The 25,590-nt window shown below is 41.2% G+C and overlaps 2 protein-coding genes and 1 long non-coding RNA gene across 27 annotated transcripts in view; 1 reads left to right on the top strand and 2 right to left on the bottom strand.

Moving 5' to 3' along the window:
- Positions 1-177: 177 nt before the first annotated feature.
- traf7 (TNF receptor-associated factor 7) lies at positions 178-13,037 on the top strand. Of its 3 annotated transcripts, none has more exons than XM_083565840.1 (22): positions 178-368; positions 2,666-2,796; positions 3,830-3,887; positions 3,991-4,085; positions 4,499-4,615; positions 5,117-5,209; positions 5,459-5,492; positions 6,274-6,457; positions 6,562-6,696; positions 6,791-6,902; positions 6,987-7,092; positions 7,215-7,288; positions 7,416-7,464; positions 8,049-8,176; positions 8,297-8,379; positions 8,491-8,530; positions 8,635-8,751; positions 8,957-9,079; positions 9,948-10,067; positions 10,173-10,304; positions 10,407-10,526; positions 11,558-13,037. In XM_083565840.1, exons 3-22 carry the CDS (start codon positions 3,836-3,838, stop codon positions 11,570-11,572), a joined length of 1,929 nt encoding a protein of 642 aa, XP_083421966.1. In that variant the 5' UTR covers positions 178-368; positions 2,666-2,796; positions 3,830-3,835; the 3' UTR covers positions 11,573-13,037. The 3 variants fall into 3 exon arrangements, 2 of the variants coding, with proteins under 2 accessions (XP_083421966.1, XP_083421967.1); XR_014537453.1 differs by having other exon boundaries at positions 200-368; positions 10,407-11,387; positions 11,433-13,037; XM_083565841.1 differs by having other exon boundaries at positions 311-534.
- LOC310739792 lies at positions 2,665-4,251 on the bottom strand. The gene is made up of 2 exons (XR_014537490.1): positions 3,723-4,251; positions 2,665-3,442 (listed from the first exon to the last, which is right to left on the bottom strand). It is a non-coding gene; the product is annotated as an uncharacterized lncRNA (long non-coding RNA).
- Positions 13,038-14,234: 1,197 nt separating the features above from the next.
- The window catches only part of caskin1 (CASK interacting protein 1), a 106,783-nt gene continuing 95,427 nt past the window's right edge, over positions 14,235-25,590 (bottom strand). For 15 of the 23 annotated variants that reach the window (XM_083565757.1, XM_083565777.1, XM_083565768.1 and 12 more), the window contains 6 exons: positions 24,627-24,728; positions 24,349-24,487; positions 23,223-24,256; positions 22,254-22,989; positions 18,616-19,039; positions 14,235-16,483 (listed from right to left, as the gene is read on the bottom strand). In XM_083565757.1, the coding sequence (XP_083421883.1) occupies positions 16,387-16,483; positions 18,616-19,039; positions 22,254-22,989; positions 23,223-24,256; positions 24,349-24,487; positions 24,627-24,728 (2,532 nt within the window). In that variant the 3' untranslated portion in view covers positions 14,235-16,386. The remainder of the gene's footprint in view (positions 16,484-18,615; positions 19,040-22,253; positions 22,990-23,222; positions 24,257-24,348; positions 24,488-24,626; positions 24,729-25,590) is intronic. The other 8 variants (XM_083565773.1, XM_083565779.1, XM_083565774.1 and 5 more) reach the window with 1 other exon arrangement.

The following is a 25,590-nucleotide window of genomic DNA, read 5'->3' as shown; positions in this document are numbered from 1 at the left end:
ATGTGTGAGTTCCCCCGACCACATCCCTCACCCCACTCCTATACTGTTCCTGCGAGTTGTGCGAAATTTCCATATATGACCGTTCCCGACACGTCGTCATTCTTATAAATATTAACGCGCACGTCGGCAAGAACTTCATGCATATTCATGATCACGCCATCGCGTTTTGGAATATTTAGGATTGCTTTGCTTGACGTGTGCGCTGGGAGTTGTAGTCGTTCGGAAGGCTCGCTAGCAGTCAGGGCCTATTCAGTTTGAGCAGCTATGCCTACTACATTTCCCAGATGTCTTTGCGCGGGTTGCACGAGGGCGTTATTTTATGGGGGAAGATGAACAATTTTCGCAGCGGACTTTTTTTTCGCGCAGTGGTAAGAATTTTATTGTTAAATATAGATATCTATTTTAAATGGCAAATATTTACCGTGGGTGTTTAAAATGTTGAAATTTGGAAGCGGTTAAGATGCAGTCAGGGTGTGTTGGATAAATCAGTTGTTCCTGTTTGATGTTTTGCGGAACGTGGAAGAAACCAAGTTGGTGAGTTAGCTTAGCTTGAAAGCGGTTTGGGGGGGCAAAAACACTGACAGCTGGGCTAAAGCTGTTAGCACTGTAAAGATGGTGTGTGTGTGTGTGTGTGTGTGTGTGTGTGTGTGTGTGTGTGTGTGTGTGTGTGTGTGTGTGTGTGTGTGGAAGGGAAGAAGCTTGTTTCGAGCAGCGACGGCGATTTTGACATGTTTTTACGGTGTTATTACGGCTTATTGCAGTGTTATAACTCCTCAAATCCGACCTACGGTGTTTAGTTGTGCGCGACTTGGCAGCCTGTTTGTGGCCTGGTGTGATTTTGCGTGTTAGCAGCGTCTGCTAACGATGTAGCCCCTAGTGTTTGTTTGTTTATCTGTTTATTTGATTACATATCTATCTATCTATCTATCTATCTATCTATCTATCTATCTATCTATCTATCTATCTATCTATCTATCACAAGACGAGTTGTGTTTACGACAAACTCTATTTTACTTTTTTTTTACTCCCCCCCCACACACAAATTTACAAATAAATAATACAATAAATACGCAAAAAAATAATAAAACAGTCTAAAAGATAATATAATAATTATAATATAATAATAATTGTGTGTGTATATACACACACACACACATATGTAATAGGTCACTGGCAGTAGCTGACTTTCTCCTTCAGTGTTTTTTTATACATTTTAACACTATACATTAATACCCGAAGACCTTCAGACTATAAATGCACGTATTGAATTATGTAGTAAACAAAAACGTGTCCAACAAACCTGTATTTTAGATTTGTCCGAAGTAGCTGCATTTAGTTTGGATGACACACTCATAGCATTCTCTCATGAGATTCACACGGCAGTCACCTGGAATGATTTTCACTTCACCGCTGTGTCTAGTCGAGTGTTCATTTGTGACATTTCTTGTCACTTTAATGTGCTTTAGACCATCAGTTGTCTTCTGGAGAGAAATGGGTGAGTACAGAGACAATAGCCCTGTTTGTGCTACTACAACTACTGTATACATCCATATTATTGCAAGAAACACTCGGTTCAGTCGCGGAGAAAGAGGAGAGACAGTCCATTATTACTTTGAGAAATGACAGTTAGTCAATCTGAAAAATCTCAAGAATTTCAAACGTATTTTCAAGTGCAGTCCATCACCATCGAAGGCTGCGATGAAGCAGGCTCTCTTGAGGACCGGCTTAGGAAAGGAAGACCAGAGCTACCTCTGCTGCAGAGGATACGTGTAGGTCTTAAATATGTGTAAGATTAGATCAGTGGAAAACTTTCCTTTGGTCGGATGAGTTCGAATCTGAGCTTTTTGGTTCTAACTGGTTGGCTTTGTTAGTACAGATGGTGAACGATTGGTTCCTAAATGTGGTTCCCACTGTGAAGCATGGAGGAGGTGGTGTAATGGTGTGGTTATGCTTTTGATTTAGTCAAATTTTGAGCACACACTTCAGCCAGCATGGTTACCACAGCATATTGCAGTGACATCGCATCTGGTTTGCACTCAGTGGGACCATCATAGGTTTTCCAACAGGTCAGTGACCTCAAACGCACCTCTAGGTTACACATGTTCAAGAAGGAGGGTGATGGAGTCCTGCATCAGGTGACCTGGCCTCCACAATCACCCGATCTAAATCCAGTTGAGATGATCTGGGATGAGTGTTTTATTGCTGTTAGTACACAACGGAGGTTATAACAAAATTATTGACACAGGAGACGCCTTAACAAATTAGCACATGAATGTAATTCATACAGCTGAGAATCTGTGCTTGTGCTCATTAATACCATGACGGAGTTTGTTTTGAGGATTACGTTTATGTAAATGGAGCAATCAGGTGTAAAGTGAGTCTGTATGACAGAGAGAAATGAGGAACATGTTGGTGATGAACAGTTTCACAATCGTGAATAATCCGCAGTTTAATCCTGCAGGGGTTTCACCGTGCAGTTAGGTCATCGCAGAGTTCTTTAAAAAAAAACATGATCTCATGTGGTCTTGGGACGTGAGCAGTCTCACACACAGATCTTATAAAACTGAGTACGTGTGTTTGAATCAACATGAATAACTCTGTCAGCTGAGCTGTTTAACTGATTTGTAGGAGAGCGTACTTTAATATCACTGCTTTTCCCCTGCAGACTGTTAAATCTTTTCTTCCTTGTGATGGATTGTGAGTGCCGGTAAAGCGTTACACAATTACAACCATTTCCCAGAAGGGACTTCATCCACTGCGAGCATCAACGCCTGTTCGTCCGATATCACCCACGCGGTAATCTTTTTTATTTCTTTATCTCTTCATCAGCACTACTCGGAATGCAGTGACTGTATTCATAACACGACAAATAAAACCACTCCTGCCTGTTACACAATAACGCCTCTTTGATTAATAGACGATATATACTATAACAACATAAGGGAGAATCCTACAGCAAATACAAGGCAATGATATGAATAGGAATTTATGTACAATGTCTTTTTTGCTTAACACTCTGTTCTTTTCCTTATGTCGCTCGAAGCCTTTCAATTGCCTTGTAACCAATCAGATTCCATAAAATCCACATTAGCTGTTATAACACCATACTTGTTCTATTACCAAGCTCTTTTACTTTTTTTTCCCCCCTGATGTAAGCGAGAAAACAACACAGTCATTGTCGGGGCATTGAGAAATCCCGTCCCGAAGACTGATCAGTGCCCGAAAACCCACTGATTGTTGAAGGCGCAAAGCTTCTGCATGACTCCCGGTTTCGGGAAGTCTTCAGGGCAGAACATTATTTAATGCCTTAATTCCCTCAGGAAAATGACTCACTGTTATTTTTATATGCAAAGGGGGTGGTGGTGGTAAAGGAATGCCTGTTGATTTCAGCTACAACACAAGCAATAAGACGAGCTGTTGTGTAATGTAAAAACAGCGCCCCCTAGGGCGCTGCTGAACAACATGCTTTTTGTTCCTTACTTACAAAAGTATTGTTATCGAATTTCAGTCGAAACTGAACCAAGTACGCTCGCATTTAGTTTTGGCCCAACTCTTCTACAATCCATTTCACAGTCAGCATTTAATGTTCAAAGCTCTGGGCTATTGATCAGAAGGTCAGGAATCCAATCCTGATTAACACCACGCTGGCACTGTTGGGTCTTTGAGCAAGTTATTTAACCCTCTCAGCTCCAGGGCTGCTGTTTCACGGCCTGCACTCTGACCCCAGTTTCCTAACAAGAGAGAATTTCACTGTGCTGTAGTGTAAATGTGACAAGTAAAAGCCTATTTCTTTATACATAACTGGCCTGTTGTATATCTGTTTCTGTAGGCCAGAATGGAGAACGCATTCGGGCCGTCTTTTTCAGGAGTTGCTCCAGTTAGCAAACGTGAGTTCCTCACAGTTCCCCACTTCAGATTCATACTAATTATAATCAAAGTATATATTAACTAGGGATTAGTGGTTTTATACTGTGGGTTGCTATTTTTCAGCCGAGACATCCAGCAATTACAAACAGCACCGCCGAACACCGTCTTCCACCTCCAGCACGCTGACTTTCTCCACTCGAGACGATGACGACGGCATGGTAATTGAAGCAGTTACAAAAAAACGGATGCTGTATTTGTTGGCATTTCGCAAATATAGGTCTCCCCGGAAAATCAATATTTACAGCTGCGCTAAAAAAAAAAACTAGCTGTCTACGTTGGTTAAGACGATTCAGCGTCTTTACAGCCTGTTCAGATTTCTTAAGCGCCTCACTGAGAAAGCAATGCTGCACGTTTAGAAAGCAGTACAAGTTCACAAGCCTGTTCATATAATGATTTCTATTTGCATTGCATTTACAGCAAACGCTGACTGATCACTCACATGCTTTATATCGCAAATGTAAACCAATGATTTAATCGCAGTTTATTTCAGTTCAGAGTGTGATTTTGGATTCTAGAGAATTAAAAGGATATGTGTGTGTGTGTGTGTGTGTGTGTGTGTGTGTGTGTTTAGCCACCCATCGGTACTTCACGTGGTTCAGACTCTGCCATCTCTGTTCGTTCTCTCCACTCTGAGTCCAACATGTCCCTGCGCTCGACTTTCTCTCTGCATGAAGAAGAGGAGGATACGGTGAGCACACAGACACGCTCCATATCTGGGTCCATAGTGTGCACACATCGTCCTCGGCTGATTCACATTTCTATTAGCGCATCTGCCTTTGACAGTCCAGCTGAGAGTGACAGGAGGTTAAACTGCTGTCATGCCGTCTTGCTGTCTGTCAAATGCAACAGGTGCTGTAATGCTCGTACCAAGTGTTTGGAAGCAATCCATAAGATTACATGTGTCTAGGGATAGGGGTGTAGTTCACCCACCATATGTTTTTACTTTATAGGTTTACAATTACTCACAAGCCCCAGCAAGCAAACCCCCCCTCATTAATTTCCTCACTCTCACGTCCCCGGGGGCAAATTACTTTCAATGCAAACGCAATTCATTTTGGCGACACGAGAGTTTAACATGCATCAGCTGTGTTGAGATTTTTTTAAACGCCTGTATATTGTATAAATAACTCACTTTTGTTTTTCTTAAATGGAAATACAGCATTTCTCTTTCTTTCCTTCTCTTTCTCAGGATCCGCAGGTTTTTGCCGAACAGCCCTCGGTCAAACTGTGTTGTCAGCTGTGCTGTAACGTCTTTAAAGACCCCGTCATCACCACATGTGGGGTGAGTCACAGTATCAACCCAAGCTTTAGGGTATTTAGTAATAGCTCAATATGGTGTTGCAAAAAAAAAAAAAAATACATATTTACTTTTAGATTTGCTGAATTTTCTATTCATTAGTAAAGTGCCTAACTGAGGAAACACTGTAGTAAACGGGCCGATGCATGTTATCATTAGGAATGCGGTTGTTTACTCTTGTTTATTTATGGAAGGAGCAGCTTGTTTTTAACATCTGCCTCATTTCCTTTGCAGCATACCTTCTGTAGGCGATGTGCCCTAACCTCCGGTAAGATCTTATTTCACAATACAAATAGCTTTATTGTGTAGAACAGTTGCATGAACAGGTCTGTTCAGTCAGCCATTATTATAAGCATATTGTATTATAATCACACAGCAGTGTGGGTAGGGTAGAGTAGGGTAGGGTAGGGTGTCAGGCCCCTTAGTTTTATTGGACTGCCTCCATTTTTTGCCATTACACTCATCTGAAAACTGGCAGGAGCAGAAATCATTTGTTTATACCTTCCATCTACAGTAACTGCTATAATCCTGGTTAGGGTTGATCCATGGTGAGTGTTTTTTCAAGCAAAATTGGTTGTATTCATTACAGGTAGTCCCTAAGTTACGATGGTTCAACTTACGATTTTTGCAATCTTTCCTTTCTGTCTGTGTCGCCAGACACTGAAACAGAGCGCGTCTGGCTCAGACCTCCACTCACGAACCGGTCCTTGTGCACGTGCCCGCTGCCACATACATATATACGGAGAAATTGCTGTGTTTTGATAAATTATGTACTGTCATTTATTAAATTATTAAGAAATGACAGTATTCTACCCCATACTGCTCTCCTGGGTAGGCTAGGCCATATCTAGATATTTCCAAGTTACGATGGTGTCAGTGTGGATGGAATAGATCAGTATGGGGTAGATCATTGGAGTGGAGGGTTTTCCCATTTTATTTCATTTTTTAAATACATTTGAACACAATTTAAAGCATATGATCAGAAATGTATTTGTGTGTGTGTGTGTGTGTGTGTGTGTGTGTGTGTGTGTGTGTGTGTGTGTTTATAGAGAAATGCCCAGTAGATAACTCAAAGCTCACCGTAGTGGTGAACAACATTGCTGTGGCCGAGCAGATCGGTGAGCTCTTCATTCACTGTAAATATGGCGTTCGCACCACCGCTTCAGGAAAACCAGCTGCCTTTGAAGTGGATCCGCTCGGCTGCCCTTTCACCATCAAACTCAGCACCAGGAAGTGAGAAGATATTCCTGCATTTTATATATATTATCCATGTATTGGTGCTGCAGTATTAAAGATTAGTCACTATTTGGCTATTTGTTGTGCTTGTGTGTGATCAGAGATCACGAGGTGAGCTGCGACTACCGGCCAGTGCGCTGCCCGAATAATCCCAGCTGTCCTCCTTTGCTCACTATGAACCTGGAGGCCCATTTGAAGGAGTGTGAACACATCAAGTGCCCACATTCAAAATACGGGTAAGTAGGTGTGTGTATATATGTGTGTTTCGGTTGCACCTTTTTATTTTGAACCAATGGTGATATATATCGTGGGCTTTTGTCCTTCTCTAAGGTGCACGTTCATTGGGAATCAGGACACGTATGAGACGCACCTGGATGCGTGTAAATTTGAGGGGCTAAAGGAGTTCCTGCAGCAAACGGACGATCGCTTCCATGAGATGCAGGTAAGCCGTGGACTATTGAAGCACATTTTAGGTTCTTATTCCTGTGTATATCTTTTATTTAGTCCACTCTGTCTACTTGAATAGGTGACCTTGGCTCAGAAGGACCAGGACATTTCTTTCCTACGGTCCATGCTGGGCAAATTGTCAGAAAAACTCGACCAGCTTGAGAAAAACCTGGAGCTCAAATTTGGTAAAAATAACAACTTTTATAATATTTCTAAAAATGATAATGAAAACAAACATATTTCATCTGTTGAGCCTGATGCTGTGTTTTTCGTTCTGAGTGTGATCTGATGTCGTGATGTTATACAGATGTGCTGGATGAGAACCAGAGTAAACTGAGCGAAGATCTGATGGAATTTCGTAGAGATGCTTCGATGCTTAACGTAAGGAGAAACATTATTCATTAAATGACTAGTTATTATTTAAATTTAAACCCTATAGCAGTATAGATATCCTGTTTTTTTTATTTAATAAATAAATTATAAATGATACATCTTTATATTTTTATAGGATGAGCTTTCACATATTAATGCCAGACTCAACATGGGAATCCTAGGCTGTGAGTATCATTTTTTTTACTGATGCTTTATGTTGATTGAGGTCAGAAATCTGATAGAAGATTAGTATATTAGCTATTATGTCAGGGCTGTAACAAGTTATTATGGGATGGTCAGTATTATGGGATGGTCAACCGATTCATTGATAGTTGATTGCTGGGACTATTGCTATCGCATTACGAGAGCGGCCTCTAAAGGCGAATCGCTGACACCACATGTTGTTTTTTTTTTTTTCACGCGAGACTGTGCGCTGCACGGAGAGCTATATCAAATTTATTCGCTTTTTATAATTACAAAATGATATAATTATGTCATTAATATATTCATATTTATTTAATTTAGCACATTTGCATGATTACATTTTGTAAATATTATTTTTGTAATAAAGTTCAGAAGCCTTTTTTTCAATTTCTTTAGTTTTTTTATCCAGTATCCATTAAAAAAATTATTGGTTGATTAATCGGTTATCACCATTTACGATCCGACCTAGCAATAGGAATCCACTATCGGTCGACCTCTAATCAATATATATACGATCAACAATCTTTCAGACACAATGAATTTAATTTTTCGTATTTTTGTCTAGCCTATGACCCTCAGCAGATCTTCAAGTGTAAAGGCACGTTTGTGGGTCACCAGGGTCCGGTGTGGTGTTTGTGCGTTTACTCCACCGGCGACCTGCTCTTCAGCGGCTCCTCCGATAAAACCATTAAGGTACATCGCGTCCACTTTACGTTTTAGACATCATGCGAGCACTGTTTCAGGATCAGCACCGAGGTCAAGACTGATGATGTTAAATACATAACTGTTAGCTATGACGTTTCTGCTTTTCAGGTTTGGGACACTTGCACCACATACAAATGTCAGAAAACTCTAGAGGGCCACGATGGCATCGTTTTAGCACTGTGTATTCAGGGGTGAGTGTAAAAAAGAATTTTTTTATAGAAACTACTTACAGAGGAGTTCATAATAATCTTAGTTTGCTGTTGCTCCTCACTGTCTTTCCCATCTCTCTTTCTCACAAATAGGAATAAGCTGTACAGTGGCTCAGCAGATTGCACCATCATTGTAAGTGAGCCTGATGCGAGCATCTTTTTAGGACATTCATTCTAAACGTAACAGCATCATCTCACATCACTAAACACATTTTGCTTGTGTGTGTGCACGTGCAGGTTTGGGACATCCAGAACTTGCAGAAAGTGAACACCATCCGTGCACACGATAATCCAGTGTGCACGCTCGTCTCCTCACACAACATGCTCTTCAGTGGATCACTCAAAGCGATCAAGGTGGAAGATGCTACATAATATATACTACTGCGTAAACATGTTTATTATATAAAATTCTTGTTATCTGCAGCAAAAACGTCTCCATGTCTTTATGTTTTTGGTGGACGAATGAGCACAAATGAGTTTCTAAAGCATTTATTGGTAGTGCAAATAGTATAGGAAGAAATAGTCATCATTGCATCATGGATCATTTGTTTGTGTGTAGGTGTGGGACATTGTGGGCACAGAGCTGAAGCTGAAGAAGGAGCTCACTGGTTTGAATCACTGGGTGCGAGCTCTGGTTGCGTCTCAGAATCACCTGTATAGCGGATCCTACCAAACCATAAAGGTAAAGAAATAAGATCAGTTACCACAGTCTAATGAAATGCCCTGATTTAGAGCTGTACTCTGTTGAGTCATGTGGAGAATTTACTATTTATTCACAAAAGAACAGTCTCTTTGATATTGAATGACACTTCTGTCATTATTTACTTGTAAAATGGATAATGGATATAAAAAAAAACAACATAACACTCCATGTAAAATAGTACTGAGCTTTATTACAAAAATAAAAAAACAGTACTGATTTATGAACATTTTCCACTTTAATACGATATAAAATACGAATAAATCTTTTTAATGAAATTTGATAGTGAAAACAGTTTAAAATTTGTTTTAATTGCTGTGAATTCCCGCAAGATAATCCGCAACTTGCTGTTAGTCAGGTTCCAGCGGAGCCGCGAGTTCCGAACCGCAAATTATCAGGGTTGACTGTATTAATAAATAGAATTATATAATTAATAAAACTATTGATAAATATATCTCTCTCCATGCAGCACACCATCTCACTGTGTAAAAAAACAAACAGCATGTGGTGTCAGTGATTCGCCTCTAGAGGCCGCTCTCATAATGACAGAGGGCTGTATTAGCTGCTCTCTAAATGGGCACTACCCGGAAAAACTCCCTGTATGGATTTTTGACAAAAAAAATCAAACTCTTCTCGTTTCTAGTAACTAGATGAGGTGTATTTTTAAATGTCTGGCTACATAAAACACAACGTGTCTGAATGAATTCTCAAAAGCTTTTAATAATAAAAAAAATTAAGGATGAGTTAATGGCTACAAATATAATAAAACAAAATGTTGTTTTTTTCCTTTGTTACCATTTAGCTTGAATTTAAAATGTGCTTTTTCTTGTCTCCCATTTCTCTCCCTCAGATTTGGGACATTCGCTCTCTTGAGTGCGTCCATGTCCTCCAGACCTCCGGAGGCAGCGTTTACTCCATTGCAGTCACCAACCACCACATCGTTTGTGGCACGTACGAGAACCTCATCCATGTGAGTCAAGGTCTCATATTGACATAATGTAGATTATCTTTTTATGTACACAAATGCATTTTTTTCGTCTTCTGGGTGTTTGATGCTCGTCCCTGCCCTCCCCAGGTGTGGGATATTGAATCGAAAGAGCAGGTGCGCACACTGACGGGCCACGTAGGGACAGTTTACGCTCTGGCCGTCATTTCAACTCCGGACCAGACCAAAGTGTTCAGTGCCTCCTACGATCGCTCACTTAGGGTACATTTATACAAACACTGTGCTTCTCGCTAGAATATTAGCCATTTTATGTCTCAAGATTATTTTTTATTTTTTTAATGTTTCACTGTGTTAACTGTCCAGGTGTGGAGTATGGACAACATGATCTGCACCCAGACGCTGCTGCGCCATCAAGGCAGCGTCACTGCATTGGCTGTCTCTAGAGGGCGCCTCTTCTCTGGAGCTGTGGACAGCACTGTGAAGGTCCTGCTCACTCTGTTCACTTCATCCTCCCTATTTATTCCTGAACCTCGTCACACCTTATGCCTTGTTTATTCTTTTACTCCAGAGCTGTATGCTTCTTCTGCTTCTTCTTTTGATTTGATCTATATATTATTTTCGGGTCCTCAACATTCATAACTGAGGCCGATGCGATTCGCATCTCGATGCATAGCCAACGATACGATACATTAAAGACACATATGAAGCAGCTACTGATGCGATACAATACGATTCACCCCTGTTACGATTCAGTGAAATATGCTGCATTGGAAAAAACATGATGCTCTGCAATTCAATATGGTACAGAGTTTTATTTCTTTGGTTCAGACAGACAGCAAATCGTAATTTGACTTTTAACGCATGGCCCCTTCACAAACAGGAATTTGTAGTGCAAAAAAACAAAAAAGATTCAATAAAACCAGATGCTTATTTCCTGTTCCGTCTCCAGGAAGACGCCGCTCTACCTCTGCCATGTTAATCTTTTTATTGTTAATCTATTTTATTATTCTAAATAATAAAAGTATAGTGCATTAACTAAATAAATAAATAATAATAAATCGACATAAATAAATCGGTTTTAGCGATGCAAATATGTTAAAAAAAAAGGGACGCATCGTGATACAAATGCCAACTTGTACCCAGTGCACACTTTCTTTAAATCCATGCATCACATCATTAACTTTTATGCCGATGCAGTGAATCACTGAATCTGACCATCCCGATCACAGAGGGAAAACGGCACAGTTACAGTTCTAATGCAAACTCATATACATGCTATTATGAACAAAAGTTGTGTTAAATCATTCTTTTTGGTCATGGGAAGGATTCTAGCTTGAATAAACAGTGTCTGATGTGAGAAAAGCGTTAGGAAGGTCTGTAATGAACCAGTGACCAGTTTAAGACATGTCAGGAAAGATTGTGTAACAAATGGCAAGCTACATAAAGCATAAAAAACATTATAGTGTAGGAGTGTCATTTTTTTTTTTTTTTACGTTCTCTTTTCTCTTCTTTAGGTTTGGACCTGCTAAATGCTCTAAAATCACAAAACGGACCTTCGGTGACTTTCCAGCGGTGTGTAAACACCATAGAGCACTTTTTAAGATACCAGCCTGGTGAGGAGTTGATTTTTATTCCCTGTATCGATCTGTTTTCTTGTCACGTGGACACGATTTGTCTTGGCTCGCACCGCCCCTGGACCGGGACCGCAGCATCGCCTTAAGCCACTCCAAACGACCAGCGTGTTCGCTTCTGTATATAGACGTTTCACTCCGATACAACAGCGGCTCCACTGAACAGCGAGCCTCGGTGTGACGAATCATGTCTGAGACGCCCTCTGTAGAAGAACTCGGCAGACCTGAACACTTTCCTCCACTAACATTTGGACCCTTTTTACACGTCCTGGAGCAGCGCTTCATTAATTCATTTGCTTCCAGATCGGATTGTTCCCAGAAAACGTTCACTACACAAGTTTTTTCGCGCTCATCACTACTAACCGCACGCTCACCCCGGCTGCCACGTGATGCGACAAAGCAAGCGAACGCGAGGAAGGAACAGGAACCCCGGAAGTAGCAGGTGCTGCAGACCAAAAGTCACACGCTCGAGTTACAAAATCAGTATTCGTTGTTGGGAAGAAACGAAGCTAACTCGTTCATACGATGCGCCGTCACGTTTTCCTTATGATTTTTTTATTTTTTTTACACGAGCAGCTTTACGACTTACATTTGATATTGCCAAGTGGGAGATTTTTTTTCTTTCCTCGATTTTTTTAAATGTATATACTTAATCACCTTATTAATCAACACACAACGTCGATGGATAATAACGAAAAGTTTTCAGTGCATCATTGTCAACTTCCTAGTCCACTTGGCCATCGGCATCAGCTCAAACGAAGTAGAAAAGGGACCGAGTGAACATCACTCCAGAGTGCGGTTCCGTTTTCGGAACGGTGGATAAAGCGGTTCACTCCTAATTAGCAGCAAAACCTACTTCATATAAGATTATTCCAAATCACATTGCCTCCTCCTGCAGGTGGCGCTAGCTACAAAATCTTCTGTATAGCTAGCAGAGAAGCGAATGAGTGACCCGATGAACAACTTGTGTAGTCAGAGACGTCATGACGGTTGTGTAAAACAGTATTAAAATCACCGGGTCTTTTAATTATTAACCCAAATTATGACTGTATTACAGCCGACGATAGAGCAGTGCTTTAAGCAGCTCTGGCTGTGGTGTGTGTGTGTGTGAGAGAGAGAGTGTGAGGAATACACACCGTGACAGGTCTCAGAATCTGCACTGGTATTTATTCAGTCACACACATGCAGTGTTAATCATCATTGACGTGTTATTTTGCTCTCAGCCAATCAGAACACACTGTACCAGAGTTAGACAGCGGGCGAATGGCGATATAATACGTTTCCATTGTCATCGATGATTGCCTATGTTTTTATCATGGTTTATGACAATTATCACAATATCAAAATAAATTGTTCTGACAAACTTCTTGAGACAATACCGAGTACTGAATGAAAGGACCTTCACTTCCACTGGTCATGTTATTTTGACTTATTATTGAACACAGAAGCTTATTTGGGAAAACGAAGCTCTAATAACCAAAATAAGTAGTTTATCATGAATACTTGGCAACCCGGCAGAGTGTTTTTTAATTTTATTTTTTTATAAACAGTCGTAAGCAGTATTCACGTTTGGATTCTTTTGTTGTTGAAGTCTCGAGGTGCACCAGGAACACACTAAAACCCATAAAAAGAAAATATGATGCGAGACATACGGAGGCGACAAAAATAAATAATATAAAGTTTGTGGACTCCTGAGCATAAAATTGTGCTTTTTAAACATCCTATTCAACATTTGCTCTTATACTGATCTCCACTCTTCTGGGAAGATGTTTCACTAGATTTTGTGGAGATTTGTGCTTTTTCAGATACAAGGGTGTTCGTAAAGTCAGGTGGGTGGGGTGCAGCCATTGTTCCAATTCATCTAAAAGATGTTCAATAGAGTGGAGCTCTTCCACTCCAACCTATATAAAGCACATCTTCAGGCCATCGTGTCATGCTGGAACAGGTTTCAAGTTCAAGTGAAGGGAAAAGTTCATACTACTGCATCCTAACATCCTAAACAGAAGTGTGCCTAGTATCTTTGTCCTAACAGTTTGGGGAAGAACCACATACGGCTGGAAAAAATCAGGTGTCCAATACTTTTGTCCATGTAAGAAAAGAAGTTCCACACACCATGAAATGGCAAACAGACCATGAGCTACATGAGAACTTAAATAGACACAGGGGTAATAGGTCACAGGTGATAGTGATTAACACCCTTAACAAGGACAAGGGAACACAATGTGGGGGAACAATGGTGACATCTAGTGGACAAAAAACACATGACAGGACCCCAAAAATCCTGACAAACTCATGTCTGCTTTGATTTCAGGTTTTCATGTTCCCTGGCCAAAACATGTCAAACATGCATCTAGCTGTGTGTGTGTGTGTGTGTGTGTGTGTGTGTGTGTGTGTGTGTGTGTGTGTGTGTGTGTGAATATACAGTACATAGTGCCTTTAAAAGCACTTGCTTCCCCCCCAAAGCCTCACATCTTGGTCCCAGAAGCCTGGATGCTGTTGACATGAGAAACGCTTCGAATGATTGAAAATAAAATCAGTTTTAAAAAGTGAAGAACGATGATTTGTGTCGAACATTTATTTAGAGCAGGTGGTTTTTTGGTGCATTACTGCAAGCACACCACGTTTTCCAATGGCGATATGAACACAGCTCAATACGAACCAACAGCAGGAACATGAACACAATATACAGCCTGCACTCGCTCACACACACACACACACACACACACACACACAGACATCCGAGTGAGCCGTGCAGGAAATCTCATGTCTTTTCTTTCTCTCTTTTTTTTTTTTAAATAAAACATCTCTGGCAAACAGTGAAAATAAAACATTTGGAACCAATATATATATAATATTTTGCACAATATTATCGTCGTTATTATCGTTATAATAATTATTATTTAGAATCTGAAAAGATGAATAAAAGGCGATAAAAAAACACATGGGCATTTTCAAATGTTAATCAGGAATTACGCAATGCAGTTCGCTATATACAAAGCTGGAAAAAAAAAAAAAAGTCTGTACACTGTTTCTACACACACACGCACGCACACAAAAGAAGACAAGGCACGTACATTCAGAAAAGAAAAAGTCACTACACACGTTAGGCGTGCACCCGTATTCGTCGTACGTGTCGCGCTATTCGGCGTAAAAAGATCGCGATGTTATCGCTGCGTTTGCGTCGCTCGACTCCTGCAATCCTGTGAGACGGCTGCCTTTTCTTGAGCGTGCTGGCGAATATCGCGATACGTACCTGATCGCTGGCGCACGTCCCTACGACGTAATTCATCCGAGTACGATACAATTCATTTTCGGTTTCTATTTATCAAAAAAATATATATATATATGTATGTATGTATATATCGCCACCTAAAAGCCCTCGTTATGCACACATCGTTCTAATAATCTGGAAAACATCGATAATAATATAAGAATGTGCACTACGGAATGACGGAATAATTCATTTTAGAATGAAATGATTAGTAGGTTATCGTCATGAGCTGGAGGATTGGGATGTTTTAGATGTGTGTGTGTGTGTGTGTGTGTGTGTGTGTGAGGTCACCGGTCGTGTTAAGGCACACGGCACACGAATCGTCGAGACACTGTAAGGATGAGGTCGGTGGTAAAGGGAGGAGGGCAGATGTTGACACTGTGCCATTCGTGCCTGCCTCCTTACCGAGGCGAGTTCCTCCTAAAGTGGTTATTTCTGCAATGTTACCCAGAATGCACCTTGGGTTTAAGTTTAACACTGAAGAATGAGTGTGCCATGAAACAGCGTCGGCTACAGTCACTTCTAGTGTAGCTCTGGAGGTCATCTGTTTAGTGTCCCTGGGTCCTCAGGTCAGGATTGAGGAGGATCGTGTATGCTAACCGCAGTGTGCAAAGGCGCCTCAGCGAAATGAGTTCTAGCACGATCAAAACACTAGTGTTTGGGACACGGGGCATCCATTCGGCTGTAGGTGAGGTTACAGCAAATAAATGTGTGTGCGTGTGTATATATATATATATATATATATATATATATATATATATATATATATATATATATATATATATATATATATATATATAAAAACCTAGCACACATCCAACACAAACAAAAAGCAAACCATTTCATTAGAGGTGTTCTGACCATAACACTGCGTTTACCATGGGATAAAAAGTAAATAAAAATGTATATATATATATATATATATATATATATATATATATATATATATATATATATATATATATATATAAATTATATTTTTTTAAATATATATATATATAATTATATTTGTATATTTATATATATATTACTGTACTGATTGATGCAGGTCTCTCACTGAGATTTTTGTTCTTTAGAGATTTAAAACATACTTTTTTTTTCGTTTTCCTCATGCTTACACAATGTACACATACCATAATAATTATTTTCATATACATGAGTGGGTTGCTAGGCGAGAAAGACGCGCAACATGTCTCCCCCTCAGAGAGAATAAAAGGTCCGGCCTCTGTTTTAAAAGGCTGTGCACCAGAGGCAGAACGAGGAAAGAACGAGTAGATTATTGGAAAATGAGGAGTAAAGAGAAGGAAGAGAAAGAGGAGAGAGAAAGAAAGAGAGCGAGAGAGAGAGAGAGAAAGAGAGGGCGATGGGCAGATGAAGGAGAATGAAGGAAGGAGGATGTTGGTCATTTGTGCCCTTTGTTGCTCTTCTGGCGTTGTGCTCTTCACTCCAGCATGGCGTCCAGCTGATCGGCCAGGTCATCGAACATGCTGCCGATGTCGTCCAGGATGCTCACTGTGCTCTTGTTCTCGACGGACAAGCTAAAACACACACACATATACAGTTCATGTGAGATATGAGAAGGTTTTTCTAATACACTTCACTACTATAACGGAGACGTGAAGCCAAACGATTGCCTCGAACTGTCACTAGGTGGCGTAACACGCTCGGAGGAGAGCACTGCCTGCATGCGTAAGCTCTTATAGGCATAAGCCCTGCCTAGAGAACAAATCGTAGGGGATGAATCACTCGGTTGTGTACTTTTATGTAGAAAAGTATTCAGTGATGGATTGGTCTAGAAGCATGACCAAAACTGTATTTTAAACACACACACACACACACACACACACACACACACACACACACACACACACACACACACACTCTGGCTACAAGCTGGAGACTGGAGAAAGACTTAAAACTGAGATAAGGCGCCTTCCATTTCTCATAATCGTTACTAAGATGTTTCTACACATTGATTGGAGTCGACCTGTGAAAAAGTTTATCGACTGGACATGATTTGGAAAGGCACACACCTCTCTAGAGAAGCCCTCACAGTGCTCTCAGGTAGAGGTCGAACGATTAATCGGCACCTGTAGTTGATTGCTAGAATTATCAGCTATTGGCAAAAATCCATACCGATAGTTTTTCCGGATCGTGTCTGCGCTGCTGTCATTATACAGTACGAGAGTGGCCTCTAGAGGCCAATCACCGCAGCGGCATGCTGTATGTTTTGACACATAAAACTGTGCCTTATTTCTTTTTAGTTCACAGTGCATTGAGTAAAGTTTAAAAATGTAGTAGTAAACGTTGAAATGAAAAAACAAACAACAAACAGTACTTCTAAAGCATTTATTAACTTTAGTTATTGTTACAAATGGAATCTTACTTACTAAAAATCCAAACAGTCATGCCTAAAATCTTATTTAAATGTCTTTACAATGGCCAGAGCATTTAAATGATTTCTTTTTTATTTCTGTAATAAGGTTTAGTACTATTTTACATGGAGAGTTAAGTCTGTTTTTTTTTTTTTTACCGGTTTTTGGCAAGTATGATCCAACCTAGCGATCGGTGTAGGTAAAGTCCAGTCAAGTCGAATCGATTGACCTCTACTCAGCGTTCTGCCCGAATCTGAAGCATGAATCCTGCTGTCATTTCTGGCCTGCTACTCAAGAAAGCAAAACTGGCAGGATGCTCTGCCTGGGAGGGACCTGTGCCTGTAGACAGATGCTTTGACCTCATGATTAGTTTTTGCACTAAAGTAAATCATGTCTAATCAATAAACGTTTACAGAAGTAGACTCTAATCAAGGTGTAGAAACATCTCGGCAACGATCAAGAGAATTGGGAGGCACCTGAGCAAATTTTCAAGTGTTGTTGCAAAGGGTTTGAATACTTATGTACAGGTCATATTTCATAAAAAAAAAAAAAAAAAAAAAAAAAAAAAAGATTTCCAAAATTCTGTTTTCACTACATTTATGAGAAAAGATTTTAATGATTGTAGTATCAGGCTGCGACGTAACAAAATCGAAAGAAGGGACTGGGGGCTTTCTGAATACACTGTATGTAGAACGAGGCTGATAGCGCTTCCTCTTTGGGATATTATCCTCCCTGGAGGACGCTTGAGTAGCATAGTTGACTCCATGTGTCCTCATGTGTTCACCTTTTTCGCTTGGTGGATGTTATGTGATAGAGGAAAGTTATACAGTAAAACCCTGTTGTACGAGCAACTGATAGTATGAGCAAACGAAGATACGAGCGACATTGCTTGCAAAATTTTACCCTATTTTGCGAGGAAATTTCGAAGGCACGAGCAAACCCACGCTGCCGGTTCCCCGCTTTCAGCCGAGGGTAGTTCATCTCGTTTAGCTCGGTCGCTCTCGTTGTTTAGTGCAGCAAAAACTTTTTTTAGTGTTATATTTTTATTTCACTAGAAATCTTGAAAAATGTCTCCCAAGAAAATCAGTGATGGTGCTGGGAAAACGAAAGTAAATAGAATTACCATTGAAACCAAGAAGTAAATAGTGGAAAAGTACAAGCGTGAAAGAGTGCCTTGCAAACAGCACAACCTTCCGCGTGTTTTCGTAGACTTGTGATCTCAGCAGTGAATAAATGAAGCAGCAGACACTACAGAGTTTGGTGGACGATTTGTTAGTGTTAGTTGTGCATCTTACTCTTTATTCCTGTCCTCTCGGATCTTCTCCTCCACGGCCTGCAGAGCGGCAGCAAGCGATGCGCTTGTCTCCTCGATCTTCTGATGCACCGCATCCACACCGATCACCCCGGCGACCTCTGTCGTCTGTGTAGCCCCGCCCCCGGCGTCTATAGACACCCCGCCGATGGAGGAGCGAGGCGGTTTGATGGGGGGTGTGATGGGAGTCTGTGGAGTTTGGGGACTCTGAGCTGGTGGCGTCGGCGTTTTTGCTGGGTTAGGGGGTGTGACCGGGGCCGCGGCGGTCGTTATGATGATGGTCTGATTGGAGGACGACACCAGCGTAGTCACGGCAACTTTCTGAATGATGTTTTTATTCGGTTTGGGAGCTATGGGTGGAGGTGTGGGTTTCGGAGAAACCGGCGGAGGAACTTTCTTCCCTTCAACTGCAGCAAACATACACAGTAGAAGATTAAAGCGATAGTTCAAGCGAAATGAAGAATGCACAAAGTTTCTCTTAGACCAGATGCAGCCAATCAGCCAAATCACGACTTAATTTGAAGGCTACACTCTTAACTTGTAATTTACTAAAACAACAACAAGCCCTCAAACACCAGTCACGCTTTGGCTAATCAGCTAGATTTAGCATAAGAGAAATATTTCATTTTTAGTTCAACTGTTCCTTTTAGCTATTAGATTAATTGTAGGAGAGTAGAATGGATGGAAACATAGATGTACTGAAATAGAACATCAAAAACAATGAGAAGCAGTTAGCAAAATGAGGTTCTGATCATAGAACAAATGAGATTCTGTATCAAAGACATCAAGTCTACGTAAGCCGTGTAAGGACTGTGAACAATGGGGAGAAAGCAAAATGGCTTAGAAAAAGAACATACAATGGAATTTGACTGGGGGAGGGATTTAGCTAATGGAGCTCCAAACATACAAACTTTAGAATAGAAGGTACTTTCTGGAAGGTAATATTTACATCAGGAATAAAACATAGTACTTAGTTTTAACTGGCCAATAGTGGAGATCTGCTGACATCAGGCCGATTTCTACAGCTGTACTTCACTTCATCTTATTTCCACTTCCAGAGGCAAACTCGGTATTTGATCATTTGAGTTTCGTGAACAATGACAGTGAAGAAAATAACTCAGGTTATCTTTCTACAGCTCGACAGACACATCAGACACCATCTGGTCTTTAGAAATGCATCGGGTATTATTATTATTGGTTTTGAAACAAAGTCTGGGCCTGTGGGCAAGAACCTGGTAACTGACCTGCCTACACCAATCTGCCACAACAATAAACCACTCAGAGGTGAGGTGAATAACATGTATATGGCAGCACGTGAACCTTCAGTTGCCGAAGTGTTGGAAGCAGGAAAAATGGGCACCTTTGATGATAAGGGTCAAATTGTAATGACTTGGTCAGAGGATCTCCGAAACAGCAGGTTTTATGGGGTGTACCTTGGATGCAGTGTTTAGTATGTACCAAAGAAAGACAAGTGATGAATTGGGGGCAGGATCATGGGCATCTGGAGCTTTGGGAGCAAAAGCGGTCCAGCTGGTCTGATCCCATAGACAAAGATTGTGTAGAACAAACTGCTGAGACACTTACTGCTGGAGATATTAGAAAGGTGTCAGAACACTCAGAGCTTTGCTGCTTGCCATGTATGGGGCCATGAAGTAGAACTGGTCCATTAAGCAATGAAAGATGGAATTATGTCTTCTTTCGTATCTGGGACCAGGAGATTTAGGACCAGGATGGAAGCATCCAAGATTTGGCCTTTAAATTCCCAAGCCCTGAATCTGTTCAAGCATCTTTATGAGGTGCTGGACCACCAAGTCCAAAAACACTTCCTATAAAGGAATTTTGGTTAAACTTACCTCAAAATGGCAATGTTGAGGCTTAGACTTGTAAGATGAAGGTGAGAGTCGGGTTTGATACCAGTAGGGCAACATGCAGTGGGGCAGCATGCAAAATGGCTTTGGGAGCATGGACTGTCAATTCACTAGCAGGGATTTATTGTATAGAAGAAGGCTTGGTTGTTTAAATTTAAACATATACGAGGTGATATCAAAAAGTTTTGAGACTTTGTTTACAAGAAAGTACCATATTTATTTACGTTTACAAGTGATCAACTTCAAAATAGTCTCCTTGCACAGCAATACAGCGCTCCCAGTGTTCCTGCCCCTTCTGGAATATGTCCTGGAAGTCTTCATTCTAGCACCTTGTTCTCGCTGGATGTCAAAACTTCAGGATAAGGGTGAAGTCGCAAGAGCCAAATCTGGTGATTAGGGTGGGTGCAAAAGTGAGATGATGTTTCTGGCGAGAAACTCACGTGTGAGAAGTGGTCAGAATAACAGATGTGGTCAAATTAGCACCATTTGCACAGCTCCTGATGTACACAGGCGGATGTATTTTGGCACACAGACTTGTGAAGCTCAGTGCTTCCTGTGACTCTGCGTGCAACCTTGTGCTGCCATCTGTTACAAAACTAGTCTCAAAACTTAATACCACCTCGTATTAGTGGGTAAAAGGCTAGATCTTGTTTAAACAATGATATAAAGACTCCTGGCAGCAGAAATTCCTCTCCTCAATGGACATTAGGAGGCAGTTCTAGCAATTAAAGTTCTGGAAATCCTCTCTAAAGGTTACATTTATTATAGTAGATAATATGTTTATATTCAGGGCTGCAGTGTTAAATGGGATTCGCCTGGAAATGCAAAAGCACTGGATAGGTTGTGGTTGTGTGTTCAACATGCCTAATTAATGGTGCATGTTGGAATTCTGAAACGGGGCAAATAGGTGAAATTCTGCATGTATTTTTACCACTGAAAAGGTTTAAACAGAGTATGAGACTCCAACAACTCTTAAATTGCCTCCACTACTGTGTGACAGGAAATTGCAGATTGAAAAGATGGTTAATATAGAAAGCTGGAGGTAACACCCCTGATGTTTTCAGGGAATTATTTTGAAAGAATCAAAACCGGACCTTGGACATACACTTGAGGACTTTACTGATGAGTTGAAAGAGGATGGTATGAAAATCAGCACTCTAATGTCAGAAGCCATGGGTAGAGTCCGTGATCGAGGAGTATAAATACCACAAGCGATAGAAACAAGAGCAGAAGAGACAAAAAATAGATTAAAAACTGCAGTTTTACAGTTGCTGTAAAGTCTGTGCTGGTGGAGCAGGCGCTTGGTTCTATGGACAGTTTTCTTTATATCACTTAAGGTTACAAGTGGTGGGTAGTGACCCAAACAACCAAGGTCATGAAGATGTATTAAATGATGTTCCTCTACAGGACTGCTCTTTTACTCCAATTACTGTTTATCTTGTGAAACCAGAGGAAATTGTTAAAAAATGTACTTTGATGTTGGCCATTTTGCATAATAATAATAATAGCAAATGATTTTGCATGTTGAGTTACTAAGATGCAAATTGCTGGTCTGATGTTTGCGTGCTTTCAGAGAAGTATCTCATAAGTGTAAATATGCTTACACTAAATTTGGAAAGAAAATCCAGGGTGAATAAATTAGCATGCTTCACGCAATAAGAACAAAGATGGGAAGAAAGCAAACCAAAACTTCTGATCCGACACAAAATTAAAAAAGGCTTGGAGCTGTTTTTTTTTAAAGAGGAATACTCACATAATTGGGTAAAGACAGGGCAAGAGAAAGGGCCACACTGTGTAGTACCTGGGCTGCCAGGAGCTCCAGGAAAGGCGGCTTTTTTGGTCACTGCAGCTGTAGTGTCTTGTCTCTTCACATTATGGATGACGGGTTTAGGAGACACTGGAGGTTTAGCGGTTTTACCAGGTGCAATTTGTCCATCCAGGTCTGATTTCTCCCTCCGAGGGGCATGCTCCACTGGCTTTTCCACAGATCTGGGCTGTTCAGAGACAGTCACGTCTGAAACCGGACGTCGCTTAATAGTGCCGGTTCCATTCTGATACACCGTCTCGTCCTCAGACTCTTTCTCTTTGATCTTGGGCCTCCGTTTAACAGTGTTTGACTCTGTGAGGTAAAATCTGGCTTCGTCCTGAGCTGGTTTGGAGCTCCAGGACCTCTTTTTTAAGCCATCAGTGTTCGGAGAATCCTCTTGTGGTGGGAGGTGGACGGCATTTGCGCTGTCCTCACTTTGCTTCGGTTTTGTTTTTTTATCTGTCAGGTTTTTGTCCTCAGCAAAAGGCTGGTTTTCAACCATGGGTTTGGCCTGAATTTCATCTTGTGCTGTAGTTTGGACTGGTACTGGCTCGTGTTGCTGCGATTTTTTCTTAGCGGCTGCTACAAGGTCTGTCACTGGGCCACTGATGGTCCTGCGGCGATTCACGACTTCTCCATCTAAACCAATCGCATCGTATTGCCTACCTCCTGATTGAGACACCTGAGGAGACAAGAGAACGGGTTGAATTGCGGAAATACAAATCGGAAGCAATGTCGACATTACCCAAAGGATGTTGCTTACCAACCAACTACATCACATTGAAACACGATTGTGAGACAGCTGTTCACGGTAGTTAGGGTCCTGTTTCCTTTGCCAATTTATCAAAATGAGCCCTAAGTGACCTGAATCTAAATCGACGAAGGGGAAAATTATATGAGCAAGTAGTTTCTTACCTGTAGATAATGTGCTGTAGATCTTTGCATGGCAAGCCCTTTTGCTCCTCCCCCGATAGATGACATCTCCAACATGGCGGCGATGCTCCTGACGCTGCCCACACTTCCTGTCTCCACGGCACCACTGCCCCCCACCTCCACACTGACACTTGTTTCCACAGCGCTAGCACGCCTTTTAGGGTTGTAGTTGACGTCTAGAAGGTTCCCAGTACCTGTGTCTTTGGGCATGTCATTTAGGTTCGTGCTGGAGCTTGAGATGGCCGAACTAGAGCGCTTTGGTGGCGGAGGAGGAGGGCCCTTCTTCTTCTGTCTCAAAGCAAATGATTGGCTGCCCCGGTTAACATTTTTTTCGTTCTTGACATTTTTGTCATTATTTTTCTCGCTCTGGTTGCGTACAGAATTGCTCCGACTGACACGACGCTGCACAGTAGTGTTTGCGTTCGCCATGTCGGCCTCATTGCGCTCCTGCTCGGCATCAGAGCGATTTAGGCTGTGCGCGCACTTTTTAAATTCCTGTTCCTGTTTACCAGATTCATTGCTGTCCGGGGGCAGGAGAATCTGAGGCACAGGTACGGGTGCTGCCGAATGTGATGTCGCGTCCATTTGCGCCTCCTCCTTCACTCCTACTTCCTGATGCATCTTGTGAGTGGGAGACGAAGTGGGTTTGTCCATCTTCGGAACTCCGTTTTTTGGTGATGAAGGGGGCTTCGTTTTGGTTGGAGTCTGGGGCGGGGTATACGGTGGACCTTGAGAGTAAGCCGGGCGAGGTTTCGCATGAACTGATGAAATACTTCCTCTCTGTCCACCCCCACTGTTCTGGCGAATAGTACGCGCTTCCTTCTCAGGTCCGTCCGGAATCTCAGTGTTTGGCTCGTTCTCCTGGAAGGTGTTTAGTTTGGGAGAAGTGCACTCAGGGGGAAGGCACTCAACTGATGTCTGCTCCTGAGTTTTTTTACGAGTCATGTTTCGCTTTTCTGTGCCTTTCTGGATTTCAGCTAGCTTCTTTACAGCAAGCATGAGCTTCTTCTGATGGCCTAGACAAATTGAGCAAAACAACCTTAAATAGTTTAGTTGTTTTTAATTGTATGTATAATTGGTTTTGGGTGCATGCAGATTTCTGTACTACCGAGTTTGGTAATGCCGATCTCCTGCAGATCCTCCCACGTGATGTCTGTAATGAATTCGATGTTTTCATAGCCGTTTTTGACCAAAAGCTGGTGATACTGACTAAGTCCAATCATGTTTAACCACTCGCAGAGGTTCGCCTGAAAGTTTAGTCAATACACACCTCGATTAGCCACGCTGTCCCCGACTGCTTGTGCAAAAAATTCTCTTTGTGTCACCAAGACCATGCTATACTATTGATTCATCAACTCATGGCTAATGATCAGAAATGGTACTCACAGGTTTTTGGTCAAGAGTCCATTCTGTGGCACTGAGCTTATTGATCTCTGAGAGCATTTTCTTGCGGTGACCCGGTTTAGTCACACCAATAGCTGTCAGATCCTAAAAGGAAAATCATAAAACATCCACCCATACCCATCACACACATTAACACACTTATTACAGTCAGGCCTTACAATCTGGGGACACCGTTAATCTAATACTGCAGACACCTGTAAACACATGACAGTAGGACATTTTTATACACGATTCAATACACTTTTATTTGTCTAGCATTTTTAATACTTTTAGAAAGTCTAGATCCACAACGACAAGCCAAAAACAAACATTGTATGATAAAATTCCTGCTTGCGTAAGTCAAAATATACTGATTTTACTGAAAGAATGGAGCGCAGTGTCTTACAAAATATTCACTTACTTTATACTTTTCCATTGTGGAATGGATTTGGATTGAATTGGTTTATACACTATACAGACAAAAGTATTAGGACACCTTATATATATTATTTTTTTCCCCAAACTGTTGGGGAAACTAAGTTAGAGGCACACAATGTACACAATGTACTGTGCTGGATGTGAATTGTGAAAAACAAGACTTGTCTTGAGAGGATTGTGAACAATGGAAATCAAATTATGGAAAGAAATCAGATGACTATGGCACAGTTATATCACAGACAGCTTTTGGGTAAAGCCCAGGGCATTGTGTTAAATGATTCCAACCCTTTGTGTCAGGAGTTTCACCTCCTCCCTTCTGGCATTCGGTATAGAACTCCTATTAGTAAAAGAAATCGGTATAGACATTCATTTAACCCCTCAGTTGTAATTTACTTTATTTAAGGTAAATACCTCCTAGGAGGAAATTGGGTTGCCTCCAGGTAATAAATCCAGATGAACTGAAATAGACTAAACAATTGTACACAAACCTGTTCCAGCATGACCCCCTATGCACAAAGCCAGCTCAATG

The sequence above is a fragment of the Silurus aristotelis genome (assembly GCF_946808225.1).
Source record: "Silurus aristotelis genome assembly, chromosome: 17".
NCBI lineage: Eukaryota > Metazoa > Chordata > Actinopteri > Siluriformes > Siluridae > Silurus > Silurus aristotelis.
Note: the sequence above shows the minus strand (reverse complement) of the source record. Positions and strands in the feature narration are given on the sequence as shown.

What these genes read in the sequence shown, in the direction of transcription:
- traf7 (XM_083565840.1), top strand. Translation starts at nt 3,836, where the DNA reads ATGGAGAACGCATTCGGGCCGTCTTTTTCAGGAGTTGCTCCAGTTAGC. An exon ending in TGCCCACATTCAAAATACGG is followed by an intron (nt 6,697 to 6,790) that starts GTAAGTAGGTGT and finishes TCCTTCTCTAAG; the next exon opens with GTGCACGTTCATTGGGAATC. An exon ending in CAGCAGATTGCACCATCATT is followed by an intron (nt 8,531 to 8,634) that starts GTAAGTGAGCCT and finishes GTGCACGTGCAG; the next exon opens with GTTTGGGACATCCAGAACTT.